The sequence below is a fragment of the Aedes aegypti genome, chromosome 3, assembly GCF_002204515.2.
Source record: "Aedes aegypti strain LVP_AGWG chromosome 3, AaegL5.0 Primary Assembly, whole genome shotgun sequence".
NCBI classification, from domain to species: Eukaryota; Metazoa; Arthropoda; class Insecta; order Diptera; family Culicidae; genus Aedes; species Aedes aegypti.
In genome coordinates, this window is record NC_035109.1 from 45,280,023 (window position 1) to 45,297,251 (window position 17,229).

General features: G+C 40.2%; 2 protein-coding genes across 5 annotated transcripts in view; one reads left to right on the forward strand and one right to left on the reverse strand.

The window, feature by feature from the left end:
• LOC5575629 (transport and Golgi organization protein 2) overlaps window positions 1-1,352 on the forward strand; it is a 208,179-nt gene extending 206,827 nt beyond the window's left edge. For all 4 annotated transcript variants that reach the window (XM_021851371.1, XM_001655720.2, XM_001655722.2 and 1 more), the window contains exon 3: window positions 968-1,352. In XM_021851371.1, coding sequence (XP_021707063.1) covers window positions 968-1,184 — 217 coding nt within the window. In that variant the 3' untranslated portion in view covers window positions 1,185-1,352. The remainder of the gene's footprint in view (window positions 1-967) is intronic.
• On the reverse strand, window positions 1,244-15,252 carry LOC5575632 (RRP12-like protein). The gene is made up of 7 exons (XM_001655723.2): window positions 14,640-15,252; window positions 12,009-14,185; window positions 3,644-3,803; window positions 3,307-3,579; window positions 2,707-3,148; window positions 1,597-2,134; window positions 1,244-1,531 (listed from the first exon to the last, which is right to left on the reverse strand). Exons 1-7 carry the CDS (start codon window positions 15,120-15,122, stop codon window positions 1,417-1,419), a joined length of 4,188 nt encoding a protein of 1,395 aa, XP_001655773.1. The 5' UTR covers window positions 15,123-15,252; the 3' UTR covers window positions 1,244-1,416.
• Between the last annotated feature and the right edge of the window lie 1,977 nt (window positions 15,253-17,229).

The following is a 17,229-nucleotide window of genomic DNA, read 5'->3' on the forward strand; positions in this document are numbered from 1 at the left end:
CATCTTAATGAATTCAGTTTTATTATCATCCTTGCGAGCTGGTTCAACCCTATAATATCCAATTTTTTATTTTCAATCTAAATATCATTTTTAGTTATCTGAAATTGTTCTAAACACGTTTTGGACAAAGATTTATTTTTATTCGCAAATCTATGATTTTTTGTTTTTGATTTTTATAATTTTTATTTTTGAGCATCCCTATCCTTTTTCATTTTTTGTTGAAGCCTTTTAGTTACTGATTTTTGGCAATAATAAATAAATAAACATTAAATTTTTAATATTTTTTGGTAATATTTTTATTTTCCGTGTAATTAACGAAAAAAACAGGTTTGAAATTATTTTAATACCACCAAGCTGTTCTTCTTTGATAGGTTGATAGCAGGAAAATATAAAAGATACGGTTTTTATATTACACGTTAAATGAACCCCATGCATTTGTAGGTTATATAAGAATACAATTTTTCAAACAATTTTCAAAAATACAAAAAAGTTTCAAAAGTCACAAAAAAATTTTCTTATATGCGTGTAATAAGTCAAGGTTTAAGCCAAAAATCAAATCATTTTGATTCCTGAGCTACGAAAAAATACACAAAATTCCAAAGTGTACCCCGTCTAAAGGCGGGGTTGGGTATTACAGGGTTAATGCTCTTGAGTTGTTGAATTGCATTCTTAACTTCCTTCAAATGGTAGGAGGTTTGATTGCCATCGTCTGCTGAACCAACGTCAACATTTTTCCTGCGCTATCCTCTTACTGACTATGCTCTGAATGTGATTCAAGTGTTCCTCAAAGTGCTGCTACTACCTTATGATTCGAAACAATTTACATTGTTAAAAATTGCCTTTCTTGCTCTCAAGGCTTCTATACTATTTCACCTCGATTCGTGTATATTAGTTACCTAGTAATTTTGAGTGAACATGGTGATAATGATGAATGACTAATCAAATATTTTTTTACCATCTCCAACAGTCACTTCCCGGACAAAGAATTGTCCCGTCGCGTGCCACAGTTCACGGAAAAGCTGGCCAGCATCAACGTTCGGTTCCCGGAGTCGGGCTACGGTAGCCGCACCCGAACCGTTATCCTAATTGACCACGAAAACCACATGGATTTCATTGAAGACACCATGGTCACAGCCGATCCGGATGGCGAATGGAAACGAACCCACATAGAGCGACAGTTCTAGAGACTATGAAACCCCAGATATCGAAGGGCTTTCGGACTACCAGGACCAACTTCCTCAGCTAGATAATATAGAAACTGTTTATTTACACTCGGAATCATCTTCTCTTCTGATTGAGACCCAAACTCTGCTCCATTAGTAGATAGCAACGATAAAATTCAGTTACTTGAATCAACATGTGGTTTGAGGATTGCAGAAAGAAATTCCCTACCTTATACCGTTACATATTCAGTGCTTACTTACGCTTGGAACCAGCTTTGCTCACCATTCGGTTCTTTGCTCCTGCTGCCGCACCCTTCCGGGCTCCTTTCACAATACTCTTGAACTGACCGGCGTTCTTCGCCCGTTTTCTAGAGAAAGAAAGAACATTGTTAGCTACTCCCAAATTGTTCAACCCTTACTCCGTCCAACTTACCGTCTGTTCAGTGAGTTCCTGCTCAGAGGCACATAAGCATACGGCTCATGTTTGCCCTTCTTCAGCATATCACCCTGTGCCTTCTTGGATTTGTACTCGGTTCCAGTGGAGGCATAAGTCTTGGCGCTCTTGTTGGACTTGGTCGATTTGCTACTGTAGCCAGACTTGACCGACGCGGCTACCGGTCGATGGATACCCTTTCCACCGGCCACGTATCGACTGCTGCTGGCACTCATACCCGACCGCATACTCATCGCTTCCATGGCCTTTCGCTTGCGAGACGAAGGTCCATCTGCTTCCGCTCCGGTTGCCTCTCCTCGCTCGGCATCCGAATCGCTTTCCTCTTCGTCGTACACTCGCTTCTTGGCTTTGTCCTTGTAGCCAACGTTCTCGTCCGGATCCTCATCGGAGTCGGAGTAATCCTCGATGTCCTCGATGATTAACCGACCGTCCGAGGATGTCGCAAATCCTCGGTTGACATCCTTCTTCTTTCTAGGCTGCGATGGCCCCGGCTGTGAGTGGTCGATCGGTTGAGATGCTGCAAAGGGATGTTAGCATTAGAAGATTCCTGGAAGGCGTATAGATCTGTGTTTCCCAAATTATTAAGTTTCCTATATGTTGAACATATGCTAATTTGATGCATATCTGAACGCAGAATATGTGTTTTTAAGTAAACCGATAACTATAACATTCGGATACTTTTCTTGTAGTAACAACTAAGTCGAATAGGGTCGGTATACCCTTGGTAGACAGTCGCACTAGTAGCTTTTCATGGCCGTTTTGCTATATATCGTAGCAGAATATTTTTTTTTTTTATATGAATGTCAGAGCTATTTATGTAAGCATCATTAATTCCCAGCTCGATTTTGTACCTTTTGTTCCTACAGTAGCACTACTGAGAAAAACTATTTTTTATTTCACAAAATAAAGGTAGAAATGAGATTTTACATCAATTTAAAGAATGGATTTAAAAGCAATATAAAAGTTTTAAAAAATAAAGGGGTCTAGTCCGTTTGGCATAGTGCCATATGGAATAATGCCGTTTGACATACAGTCGTTCGGCATAATCGCCATTTGGTATAATCGTAAATCGTAACTATATCAACTTACTTGTAATCTTGCTGATCGCATCCAAATCCGCCAGATCGACGATGCTCTCCGGCGACTCCTTGATGTAGGTGTCCATCTTTTTCTTGGCCCTCTTCTCGTCCTCCACGCCCGAATCGGAATCCGACTCCGAGTCCTCCAGAATATCGTCGATCGTCAAACTCTTCTTCTCCAAGTGACCCGCCAAGTCTTCGTCTTCATCATCGTCCTCCTCCTCGACAGCACCCTTTTTGTTCTTCTTCTGATCGGCCAGTTTGTTCCGCTTGGCCCGGGCCAGTTCCTTGCGAATCTTCTTCAACCGCTTGTGCGTGACTTCGTCGTTTCCGGGCACCAACTTGACGATCTCCTCCGGTCCGAATCGTTTGCATAGTCGCTTCAGCGTGTATCCGACCAGCAACCGACAGTGTCGCTTCGTATCCGGAACCATTTGAGAAAGGGCTTTGGTCTGAAAGATCGTAATTATTATGAGTTCTATGGAAATCTTAACTTCAGGGCTAGTAGCGGATGAGTGTCTTAAAATAGACGCATCATAAGTAGTGACCAAGGCTCAAAAATGAAACCCTTCACCATTCCTGCAATTTGAGAGGCATAATCTATACTCACAATCAACGGCAGATCATTGGTGACCAGCGGCACCGGTAGGATCTTGATGTACAGCAGCAGGAAGTTGATTGCGGCATCCACTTCAGAGCGATTGTTTCCCACCATGATGGTCAGCACCTGTTCCAACATGAAGCGCAGCGAGTCCACCGTCATCGCACCGGTGAACGTTTGCAGGACGTTCTTCAACACCCAAATGGTGTTGGTGACGAGGGTGGTATCGCCGACCAATCCGGCGATGATCAGATTCTCAAAGTCCTTGATTTTGCCCTCGGTCTGCGAATGGTTCGATTGGTAAAATAGTAAGTATGAAGACAGAAAAGCACCTTATGCTACTTACATTGAACATATTGCCAATCAGTTCGATCAAATCGTTTGAGAGGTTTTCGTGCTTGACGGCTTCTACCGAGTAGGAAGCAACCGCCTCCGGAACGGTTCGTGTTATGATCTTGTTGGTCAGCTTGACCTCCGGATTTTTCTCGATGAGCAGTTTGAGACAGCTGTTAAATTAAAAAAAGTTAAAGTAAGAATTATTATAGGCATTGGAATAAGCGCAAACAATGATTAAATCCATGTAGGTGAATGGAATATGTAGGGTGATCTGAAAGTGGAAGCAGCACTACGACGAACACCTGAATAGCACGGAGGTCATAGGCGCAGAAGATTACGACAGTAGTTGTGTGTTTTTCAGTATGTTGATACGGCCGCAGACGTGGGACTTACCACCTGAGTTTTGGGTGCTTAGGGTGCCCAGTTATTGTGTTGTTGCCTACTCAATGGTAGGTCAACGTTTTCACTGGCGTAGACGTTGGACTTACCACCCAAGTTTAAGTGCTTGGGGAGTCCAGTTACGCTTAGGGGCGTCGTCCGATAGATCTTGCTCCCGGGTACGCGCGTGTTTTCGTCGCCGGAGATTTTTTTCCTGTTTTGGAGCGTCTTGCTGGGTGCTTCGTGAAGTCCAAGCAGAACAGTTCGGTTTTGCGTCGTCCGATAGATTTTGCTCATGGTTTCGCGCGTGTTTTCGTCGCCGGTTTTTTTTTTTCCTTTTTCGGAGCGTTTTGCTGGGTTAGACGGTTTGTTTTCGGGACGCCAAGAAGTTTTGCTGTCAGTGTCAGTTTTGTGTTCAGTCGAGAATGGATTACCATGCTTATGATAACACAATCTTTCTTGAAAGCGTAACTTTTATGTAATATTAAAACAAACTTTGTATGGTTCGTCACTATAAGTGTCGGCATTATGCTTTTTTCTTATACAATTTCAATATACATATATTTTTCTCTTTTTGACATTATTAAAAATTATCTTTTGAATTGTTCGACATTGTGAATGTTGACGTATTTTCTAAAACTTCTACCATATCGAGACAAAATGCACAGTAATACTCATATGTAATTTTTAAACAAACTATGTATGGTTCGTCACTACAAGTGTCGGCATTATTCCTGTTTCATATAATTTAAAATATATACATGTAATTTTCAGTTTTCGTCATTAACAAAAACGTCTTTTGAATTGTTCGACATTATAGATGTTGACGTTTTTTTAAACCTCCTACCAAAAACTTGTCGAGACAAAAATACAAAACTAGCTTTATATATTGTGGTAGAGTTAGCGTTAATGTCTGTACTCACTCCGCCACCTCATACTAACCTGACTGATATCGTTCTGGATGCAGTGTGATTCACTCAGGCAGTCTTACTTGTACTTTGCACAAGCGTGGTTCGTTAGCCTCCGCAGCGCGCGTGTTATGGATCGATTCCATGAGTCGTTACCACATAATGGCGACGAGGATGGGATAAACAAAATCCGTATTGGAAAAATAATAATAATTTTGAACATAAGATGTTTATAGTGTTCTTTAGATCGAAATAGTAGAAGTATATTCAAAAGAAAATGTGTTCAAGTGAATTGCTGATAAGATAATTGTTTAAATGAAGTGGCTTTCTGTCAGTTGTGAAAGTAAATTATTTGCCGTGATTGTCGAGTGATAAATTTCGTAACAGGCGGTCGAAAGGAGATCCCCAGAAAAAAAAATGAAATGTGAAGGTGAGCAGTACGGGAATTTGAAAAAGCACCGCTGCGTTTGACCTCGGAAGAACAGCAGCCGCTTTGTGAACCGATAGTTTTTTTTTGTTTCGCTTTCATTGTCCCAACCGCTGCTGCAAATGTTCAAGGTCGCGCTCGGATTTGGAAGTGAAAGACAAAGCGCACCGTGTGTATCGAAGAAAGTGGTATAGTATTGATTATGATAGGTATGTGATTTGTTTTGAATATAAATGTTCGAATGGTTTTGGAACTAAAATGTGGTGAATCAAGGTAAGTCTCTTTGAAGTATGGAGGTCATCGAAGATGTCAATTTGAAAGCCGACAGAAGGATAAGAGAGCGAAGAGCATTTTCCAACTGCAATATGCAACAAATTTCCCAAGTTTTGTAGAAAAATGGTAAAAAAGGGTGACAATCAGTGTTGCTCGCTATCACTATCAACACTAAAAATTTGCTGATTTGTACAGGCCGAATGCGATTCAATTTGGATCATTCTATATCACATCAACATCATAATGTCTACTCCATCACCAGTGCATTGATGGCGATATACTATGAATATCACTGATTGGTTAAGTTTAGCCTTAAATGAAGCAAATAAAATTGCATTTTTTTTTTTCAGTATGATATTTTTGACAGTGCTGCTGGTTGGTAGGAACCTGGGAGGGAGAAACCAATACAAAATTTCTGTACGTCATAGTGAGCCGGGATTTCGCTGTCACGAAGTGTCACTGTGAGCTCAGATCTTAAACATTGGACTAACATGGAAAAAGCGCGTAACTGATTAAAACACATTTTTGCATTTCATCAAAAGTGACAAAAATTGAATGAAAATCAATTCATGCACACAATGCAAGTAATGTCACGTGAGCACCTTTCAACCTGATTGAATATAAAGCATTGAAAAACGCATCGTTTATTTTTTCCAATGAAAATGAATATTTAGTGCATAGAAAACTGTGGCCCTTTTTCCATGTTTGTCAGGAAAGCTCGAAAGTGCACAACAAAGGAAAACTAGCGATTTTCCCCAAGCCTGCCTTGATTGTTGTTGGCAAGCTGGAGTTATCTTGCAGTTCAAACAAACGTTGTATTTATTTCGTGTGTAGTATCTGTGCCTCCCTCCCAGGTAGGAACTATGTGTTGGTCACTGGAAAACATTAATTGCTTGGATAATTACCACGTGACCACTCATTCTGCAATGATTATGATCTAGAGTGCGATTTCGCATCACAGTTGTAGGTTGTCAAGTCAAAACGATATTGAGAGCTCGCAAGTGAAATTGATAGTTCTAGTACATGAGCTATCAGCAGTTGAGTAATTGAAAACCCTTAAAGTGATTGCTGGATGCCGCAAAGAAAAAATGAAGGTTTTATTTATACTGCGACAAATTTGATAATCGTTCCTAAGTGCTGTAAAGAGTGGGAAGGCCGAAAGCCAATGACAAAATATGATATGAAAAGTTGATCGATCGACATTGCATGTTGCAAAGACAATGTTAATCGCTCTTGAATGATGCGAAGAAGTAGTTGAAAAATCTTGAATAGTGAAAAAAGTCAGGTGACCATTGGTGGATGTTGTGAAAATTCAGACAATCACTCTTAAATGATGCGAGGACATAAATGATTGTTCTTGGATGATATGAGAACTTGGTGATCAATCTTGGATGATGTGATGGAATCAGATGGACGCTCTTAAATGATGCATGGATCCAAATGATAGCTCTTGGATGATGCGAAAGTCGGATGATCACTCTTGAATGATGTGACCAAAGAATTAAAAAAAAAATAAAAAAAATGTTGATGGACGTGACCAAGACTCAATAATCGCTCTTGGATGATGCGAGAACTTGATATTCTTAGACGATGTGATGGAATCAAATGATTGCGCTTAAATGAAACGATGATTCAAAGATCGCTCTTGAATGATGCGAAAGTCGAATGATTACCCTTAGATGATGTAAGACAAATCAGAAAAACAGAATCGTTGATAGTTGTGACGAAGATAATCGCTCTTGGATGATGCGAGAACTTAGTGATCAGTCTTGGATGATGTGAATAGATGAGATGGTCGCTCTTAAATGTGGCGAAGATTCAAATGATCGCTCTTGAATGATGCGACAACCTGATGTCTCTGTTTTTTATGGTGAAAACAGTCATTTGATCGCTCTTGAATAATGAAGGAATTGTAATCGCTCTTGAATGATGAGATCACTCTTCGATGATGTGAAAAATTGTATTATCACTTCAGAATTATGTAAAAATCGAATGATCGCTGTGAAAGAATGGTGCCTTTTTGGTAATAGAAAAATGTGATATGATGATTTTTTTTATGATTCTGATGACTGTATATACATATTGAAGTACTAATTGTTCGCTCCAAAATAATCAACCAGACGCTTTTGAATAATGCGAGGACATGTGCTGTTGGGTGCAGGAAGAAGTGAATGTATTCGATGCTTGACAAACAGGTTATCAATAGAAACAGCATAATGCATTTGTTTATATTTTTACCGTATACAAATGGAAATTCTCATGTTGGATTGTAGGATACTGTGCATGATCGTGTGTTTATGTAATAGTAATGCAAGAACTGTTATGAATTGTAGTTCTGTGAATGGATAAATCATTAGTATTGCCAAACGATCAGAGCAGAATCGAAGGGAAAGCCAACAAACTAGCGCCTTTTCATTTAAGAGGTTTTGTTGATTGCAGACAGTCCATAGAACTAATAAGATATATTTTTCAAACAGATTGCTTATATGAAAATATTGACTCATGTTTTAATTCAGTGAATTGGAAAGTGTGTCAAAAAAAGTAATGTATTCTACCCAGACAACCAGAATGCACATATAATGAAATCACCTTTTGCGTTATGCGTTGTTTATATGTGCAAAGTTTCACGTATAAGATGCTGCGAAAAGGCCTTATACGTACAAAAGTGGAGGAGATATACGTACATATATTATATGATGAAAAATAGCATGCATTGCGAGTGTGCAGATTTTATTGCGAACTAATCTACACCCTTATACGACTTAATTTGTCATAACAAAAAATATTTGACAGCTGCTACGGAATGATCCGACTTACTTTTTACAAGTATACGGGACGAAACGAATTGTACATATAAACTCATAAAATAGCGTTTAATGCGAGAAAACGCATCGATCAAACGATTTCACCCACTATGTAGTGCGAGTGTGATGCAATGTGTATAGATAAACGATTTTTCACGTAAACCGTTATGCGACTGCTGGTTGTCTGGGTAAACCGTTTTGTTAGCAGTGGCAATATTTACAACGTACATCGAAGAAGGTATAACGAGTTTTGTAACAAAGAGTACCTCTCATATATCTCTGAAAATGTAAAATCCATTATATATGTTTAGTGAGACGTGTTCATAATCAAAGAAATGCTAATTATCAACATGAGCATGATTGACCGCCCGCAGTTGCTACTCCATTATTGCTAGACCAGCTGTACTTAAGAAATGCTAATTTTCAACAATCTACAACAAACACTGATTCATCAAGGCGGCTATATTAGTTGTTGGATATTGAATTAGATGGACCAATGAACAAAAGACCACGATACTGGCATTCCAGAAATTAAGAAGCAGAATACTTTGGCTAGAAATACTACAAGGTACTATAAAAGTGTACCAAAGGTAGACGACACTTAGCAACTGTTTATAACTAACGGCAAACTAATTAATCAAACAGTAAGCCAATCAGTTTTGTGATCGATTGATTATTGTCAAGTCAGCGTCAAGGTTTATGTTAGGTTTAGATATTGAATACTTAAATCAGTATGTTCAGTTTCTTCTGATTTGAAATAGTTCAATAAAATGTGAATATTTTAGAACATACTAAAGAATATATGTCGCAGCAGAATCATTTTGAATGACATTTAATGAATCATAGTTTGCTGTATTGTTCGACCAATATATAAGTGTAAAAGCTGAATATAAACATTTTGTATGATATTATTGGCGGACATTTTAGATACGAAGTATTTGATTAAAAACCCACTATAGATATTAGATTAAAAATACACCATAAACTTCTTGTTTCAAAAAAAAAACGCTTTTCTTTCAGCAGAAAGTAACAGTAAGAACAGAGAAAACGATATTTGTGATCAACACAGGTATACATGTTAGACATTAGAGTTTGTAACATAAACAAAACTGTTTTGCGTATTCAAAAACAGTAAAGAGAGGGTATTGCAAAATAAGCTATGAATTAATTATGAATTCAACACTGTCATAATGGCGTCCAGTTAAATTTGACTCAGACATATTAAAAAATAATAAAAACATTCTGTCTGTGCCATAATATTACTAAAAAAAAAATGAATCTGTTACCATCACGTATTTATTTAGTATAATTTATTGCAAAAAAAATCGATCAAGGCATTTATATTTCACAGTCAATTAAATAAAGAACAACAACTGTCACACCAGAGAAAAAAAAATATAATAAAAGTTTTATGAAACTCACAAATTCATTCAATGGTCAATATGACCCCAGAATTAAGAAAAAATGATTGTCCAATTATCGATATCTATGAGTGTAGCATTATTTGTGGATTAAGGTGCTTTTTGTTACATATACTCTCATACACCAATGGAAATGTCACGAAAATGTAGATCAAGGAAACTTAACAAATTTTTTTTTTTTTTTTTTGTAAAGAGTTTCATGTCGTTTAATTTTTCATATTCTTTGATAGCTGAATTGTGCTCACATAGAAGATAAATACGCTTGAATATTTATAATGCACAGAAAAAGTTGATGACCCATTGATTTATATCGACTTATGGAACTTATTATAAACATCAACTTAGATTGTTACTTTGAATGATAAAGGCTTTCTAATGCATCCCTAGATCTTTCTATGAGTCAAAAATCTCTTCAATGTCGTCTCGTGAAGAGCCATGCTGCTAATCTGGATATGGTTCGATTTGAACAATCATGAGGTATTGCAGAAATCGAAAATAAAATGAAGTCTTGATACTTCGATTATCTTACTTCTAAGACTTTTAAGCGGGAATGTAAATAGTACTATTTGATAAAAACAAAAGCAAAGTTAAAAAGTTGGTTTAAATTTAAAATTTGTTATGTAAAATCAAGCATTTAACTGTTACAAATTGAAAAAAAGTTCTACAAACGACTCGTCATAAAAAAATAATAAAAATGGGAAAGTGTTGAATAGTTTATAAAACGCTCTTTCTTTTTTTGATAGAAGAGGGGATGTGGTAGAGTTAGCGTTAATGTCTGTACTCACTCCGCCACCTCATACTAACCTGACTGATATCGTTCTGGATGCAGTGTGATTCACTCAGGCAGTCTTACTTGTACTTTGCACAAGCGTGGTTCGTTAGCCTCCGCAGCGCGCGTGTTATGGATCGATTCCATGAGTCGTTACCACATATATAAGTCGTAAATTGTCCATGGATCGCATCACCGACCAGAGGTGACTCCCAGATCTTTTCCTCCCTCACTAATAAACACCCTTCCCGTGGTGAATGTGGAGATGCAGAGGTATTCTCGGTCTCTAGAAGCAACAATCATTACACCCTAACATTCCTTCCCATCCCAACTTACTGTAAGGACTTGGCCGGCGCCGTTATTGATCAATAATATTAGATCTGCTGAAATTGCACTTCGAGAGTAAGCGGAAACTCCCATCCCTTATTCATTTGGATCGTAGTGCAATTCTTACCAGTTCCGATCAATCACGGAGTAGCAACCATTGACATGTACAGTCAGTCTATGCTATGCTATGCTAGCAGAAAGCTTTAAATAAGATGATCAGAAACGTTTGCCTACTATTTCTCCAGTTTATTGCCTTTGAAAACGTGAGTAGGGGCACAAGTCGGCCATTGTGCCGGCCATCTTTGGATTCCGAGATGTTTCACCTTAAAAGTCTTAAAAGAACACATAAGCTTACTAAGAATACTTGCATTGTATTTATTCTAGTTGTCGTGAGATTTTTTTGTGGTGTACAAAACAGAGCAGTGTGACTACTGAGGTATTAAGTTAAATAGAAAAAAAGTTTCATTTATAGAAAATAACAGGCATTCTTAGGTAACACAACCTAAAAATATAAGCATGTTTCAGCTGGATAAACTCTTATTCAGTTAGTAAAATTGATTTTCAGAGTTCGACTTTATGCGGTTTCGTCCTTCTGTGATTCGGATTTTTATGATTCAGCCTCTTGTATGTTTCGGCCTTTTGTGATTGAACATTTTGTAATTCGGCCTTTTGTGATTCGGCCTTTTGTATGTTCGGCCTTTTGTGTTTTCGGACTTTTGTGCTTGTTGTTCAATATTGCGCAAGAAGGTGTTATGCGAAAAGTTACGTTAAAATTGTCAATAGATCCAGTCAATTTGATTGCTTTGCAGATTATATGAGCATTGTCGTCCGAACATTTAAAAAGCTGCCAGACTTTGCCAGGGACAAAGTACATGTTGGTAGGCGGAACTGAGTACGAAAGTGCTCGTCTAGAAAGCAGTGTAACGATAGACGGGGATTCTTTCGAGGTGATGAATGCGTTTATCTAGGTACCTAAGACGTTCGAGGAGGACCTGCAAGCTCTTGAATTAGGAACAAAGGCTGTCCCACTTCCCCCAAAATAATACAAACAATCAATTCAATACTTACGCCAACCGCGGAGCCTGAATCCCGTCGAACGTGGCATGCAGCGTTCCGAGCAGCAGCTTCTCAATGTTCCCGCGCTTCGTCTCCACAAACTCCACACAGCCGGCATTGTCGGAGGCCAAAACCTCCTTCAGCAGCTTGAACGCCTTCTTCATCTGGCGCCGCACATTCGCGTTGGTTTTGGCCACCGTTTCCTGCGACTTATCCCGCTTCAGTATGACGCTAATGTACCGCTGGTAGATGTCGTCCAGCTTCTCGGCCGATTGGTACAGCGAAAGCTGTTCAACCACGTCGAACAGCATATCGTAGATGAACGTTCCGGGTGCCTTGGTGGTCAGTTCGTTGAGCGCGACCGTGTGCATTTCTTCCAGTACCGATTGGGGAGTTACGGAGAGGAAGGCTTTGATGGTTTCGAAAGCCGCTTGGCGGACTTCGTTTTCGTAGCTGCCCTTCGGTTTGGTCGTGTAGATATTGAAGAGACGGGGCAGGAAGTTCTTGGCGTACTTGCCGACTTCGGCCTTGTCGGAATCGGTTTCCAAGTGTGGGATCAGCTCTTTGAGGCCGTCCAGAATGGGGGATCGAAGGTCCGGATTTTCGTTGAGCACAGTTCCCAACGTTTTGGCGATGAGGCGGAAGTTCTGAATGTCTTTAGGGCGACGACAGAAGCCGGGGAAGAGACCCCACAGTTGACAGCAGAGCAGTTCGAAGATGTGGGCTTGCTGTTTGTTGTCGGATTCTTTGAATTTGTTCCAAAGAACGTAGCACTGGTAGGCTAGTTTCAGGATGACGTTGTTGAAGATCTCCAGACGGGACTGGTTGAGGCCTTCTCGGAGCAGTGGGAGAACCCAAGTCCGCTCGAGATCGATTTTGCCGGACGCTTCGGCTAGGGGGATGCATTCTAGCACAAGACCGGTGTCCATAGATCCGACTGCCTGGAGGACGGCGTGTTCTATCTGGATTCTGGTGGATGACTGAGGGTCATAACGGTTGCCGAGAGTCTTCAGGGCAGGTGCAAGAACTGGTCCGAAGTGTTTTCCAGCAATATCAAATGCAATAGCCAGAATTATGAGTACCTGATTCGAGGCATGACCGAATGGAGAAGACGTCAAGACTTCGCTTATAGATTTGAGAACCTTCTCAATAGGAACACGATGCTTTTCGACTTCGTCGTCCTCGCAACAAGGTTGGACGCACTCGTAGAGAATATCCTTAAGAGCATTGGAAGCCGCAGAGACCACTTCCATCTTGTCCGATCCCCAGAAGTCCTGGGTGCAAACATCGACGAATCGAGGGAGGGCGCTACTGCACATGGTCAGATTGTATTTTCCCAAAAATAGGTGCCCCTCTTTGAGGACAGTCAACCAGGCGATCGTCTGCTTGGAATCTGACTTATCCGGACGGTAATCGTACAATGCTGCGATTAGCTTGCCAGCAAGCACCGGCGTTAAATTCTCGGTCTTTGACGAGAACAACGAATGGAACGTTTGGAAACAGTTTGTCCTAATCAATACATTCGTAGCGGTCATGATGGACAACAAGCTTTCCGCAACCAACTTGATGTCGTCCTTGGAGAATCCTGGCAGAGCATTGTGTAGCAATCCCAAGGTGTGCAGCACCAGTGTCTGATTGTTCCCAATGTTTTCTGACTTGAACTGCCCAACGCAGAACTTTGCCACTCGTCCTCCGACCGGATGGCACTTGACCAGCGGCTTTGGAGGTTCACCATCGTCCATCTTATCGTCCTGCTCGCCTTCCATCTTCGGTGGAAGCATAAAGCAGCTCCCATGAATAATCGCCACGACAGCATGCTGAGCTGCCTTCCTAACCTTGGGCTTGGCATGAATCACAAAAGCCAAGATAGCGTCGAAGAACTTCACCGTCGAGGACAACTTCCACTGGGAATATTCCTGCGCCCTCAGCAGAACCGACAAACATCCGATAACGCTTCGAAGCATGTTCTGATTATCCGAATCGGCATACCGCTGCAGCAGGTTCAACAGTGTCTGTCCAGTTTCGGAGAACTTCTTCCTCAGGACGGCCTCCGGAACGGACTTGATTCCCATCGAAAGCAGCGAAACGGCCGCGAATGTGTCGTTCTCTTCTTTGGTCGCATCGACCGTTTCCATTAGAGCCAGGAAGTACTCCGTACTGCTCTGAGATCCGCCCTTCTCTTTAATCACCTGCAACGAGAAACATAGTTTGAAAATTAGAGGGCTGGTACCGATTAAGTGCTTGACGAATGGGAACTTCAGAAACCTCTTGCCTGAAGAAAGAAACTAAAAAGAGTCACCAAACCCAAAACATGAAATACTCCTAAATTGTAAAATGGATCCCTCAGAGAATCCGACCAGACATGTCTCAGAGGTTATTTCTAGGACTTTTTGGAAATTTCTCGACACATTAAACCAGGTATTACAGGATATACATTATGTAAGAAATCATTGAAACAATCTCAAAAAATTTTCAAGAAGTATTATTGAAAGAATTTCTGAAAAAAATTGCGTTTAAATCCGTAGAAATTTGGGAGGATTTCCTGAAGAAATCCATGAAGCAAGGAGCATAAACTCCTCGACGAGATTTTGTAAGAATCTAAAGAAATTCCTAAAATAAAGCACAGGTCAATTCCCAACTCACCTCCGTCAGCGCCGCCAAAATGGCCAGCATATCCTTCTGCACCTGCGAATCCGCCCGGAAGTTGCTCAGCAGCTTCTTGAAGCTCATGTTGCTACAAGCGCTGAAATTCGACGCAAACGTTTGGAACGTCTTGAACGTCCCTCCCCCCAGCTGGGACTCGGTCATTGCATCTCCATCAAGGCCATCTTGCATACTAAACGACCGAATGCTGGCCGCAATATCGTTCACCGTCGGATCAACCTTCTTCCCTGCTCCACTATATGACTGAATGGCTTCGTGTTTCATCACCGCTTCCAGGGTGAGTTTACTGGCCGGGGAACCATCCGACTGGGCTGCCGGAGCCAAACTCAAATTCGCCTGGAAGAAACGGCTCTTGGCCTTTGCGCGATGTTTATTAGTTTCCGGATTCGAAGTGGACGCTTGACCGCGGGACCACCGCTTTCCCCCGACTTTTTTCTTCAGTTTCGAACGGAATTTGCTCATTTTCGCGACACTTTACAACGGTATTCTCACTAAACTTTCCGAACTTTTTAAAATTTTCGCACAAAATTAACACACGCGGCGCACGACGAACTCGATGGCTGCCGAAACGAAAGTGAAACAAAACAAACGTGCTCTTTGGCCGGCCGAAGGGAACTGTCAAATGTGCGTTACTGTAAGAGATAAGGGAGGTATGCAGTTACCAGGAAATTCTGGACAGCTTTCGAGTAGTTATAGGGTAACGTTTCTCTTTCTGTCCTCTCACATAACGAGCCCTGAGGGTCTGTCTCAATTGCGTTAGGGCCCATTCACAAATTTCATAACGCTAGAGGGGGTGGGTGGGTGTCCCAACGATGTTACGGCCCATAAGAAAATTGAATAATATTCATACAAAAAGCGTTACAAGGGGGTGGGTGGGTGTCCAAAAAGGCCAATTTCAGCGTTATGAAATAAATGAATGAGCCCTTATTAAAATTAGTCCGAACTTAAATTTAACAGTTTGGAATTTTTTCCCCTCCAAATAATCAATGAACTGTCAAATTTAATTTTTTTCTGGTCCAATTCGAAAACGTTGTCGATTCAGAAAATTTTAACCACAGTGCAAGCAAATTAACACAAAATACCATCAACATGTTATTTGAAGATGAATTTCTAATTCTTGCATTTACTTTTTTATCACGTCAGCATAAAAAAAAAAACTGCACGTATCCGATGCGTACTGATGTTCTATAATGCCCAAGTGATTGCGATAGTGCCATAGGCTAATATTTTCAAAGCTGAACGATCACTTCGACATCTGGTGACTAGTAGGAGAACCGTCATAAAAGAGGTTGGGTTGAGAACGCACCGTGTGCAGCATAGGAAGGAGCACACATATTACACTTTTTCTCGGAATAGTTATGTTGTAGACGATCAGAGAGCATTGAAAAACATGATAAACTTTTTTTCCTTCCAAAATGTACAGATCCGGTCAGTGCTCATGTACGATTTGTGGGATAAAATTGGAAAATTGGTGTTTGGCTACATAGGTTATAAACATCCGGATTCTGTGTTTGTGGCTAAATTTGTTGAGAAATCATGCGTATCGCAAGAATAAAGGGTCAAAATGATTATGCCAATGGAAAAAAGTTTAATAATTAATTGATTATGAGCTAATTTTTGGGTCCAAAAATTGAATTTTGGGCGTAAACAAACATTTTCAATGACATTTCTCTCCTTCTTACCTAGCGACCTCTATGCTGGTGGCGCATTAAATTTGCCTATTAGTGTAAAACCAAAGAGGAGACCGTGAAATGTAGTTTTCTACATGTTATGCTGTATTATTTCATAGTCAGCGCGCGCGCAAAATTCTTAGGAGGGCAAATGCCCCCTGAACACATCAACAATAGGGTCCTAAAATGTTTAATGAAATCTTGTTTTCATTTAATATCACGAAAGAGCATGTTACTGCAACTACTTTAGCATTTTTTCCCGCTCAAATAACGGATATATCATATTAAAACTTTAATTCAAAAATTGGATCCATAAATGAACCTTGACATTTGAGATCATGTTTGACGTTCGCTTAGTCGACAAAAATGCCACAGGGGTTCAACTTTTTAACACCGGGGTTGTTCCTTTCTGACATTTCGGAAGGGACACGGAAAACAAAATACACCCAAAATTTGAGTTTAAACCAAGGGGTGTGACAAAATTAAAAAAAACTTAAAAAAAATGTTTTTTGGACTTAAACCATCGGAAAACATTAGAAAATTGAGTAAACATATGTTTTTGACCTAAACTTAAGCGTTTGGCACCACAATTGGGACACGGCTTTAGGACCCTATTCTAATTAGCGTTTTTGACCTATTGGTATAATACACTGTACTGTTCGTTTTTTCATGAAACACTTTTAGGACTGAAATTAGAAAAGCATCTAAAAGCCCGACGGTCCCTTTGAATCCGCGATGCAATGCATTATAGGCCCGGACAATACTTACGTGAGCATTTTTTTTGTAGATTTCAGACCTTCCGTCCTCCACTAGTATAATTTCACAAACATCAGATTGCTTTAAGACCGCAATTCGGAAATATTCTAGGGGAACGACACTTCCACGTTATCTCCATTTCA

Excerpts from the sequence above, each read along its gene's own strand:
- LOC5575632 (XM_001655723.2), bottom strand. The coding sequence starts at position 15,122 with ATGAGCAAATTCCGTTCGAAACTGAAGAAAAAAGTCGGGGGAAAGCGG. Across the intron at positions 3,149-3,306 it reads CCAATGATCTGCCGTTGATT|ACCAAAGCCCTTTCTCAAAT; the intron begins GTGAGTATAGAT and ends ACGATCTTTCAG. Across the intron at positions 2,135-2,706 it reads TGCGATCAGCAAGATTACAA|CATCTCAACCGATCGACCAC; the intron begins GTAAGTTGATAT and ends ATCCCTTTGCAG.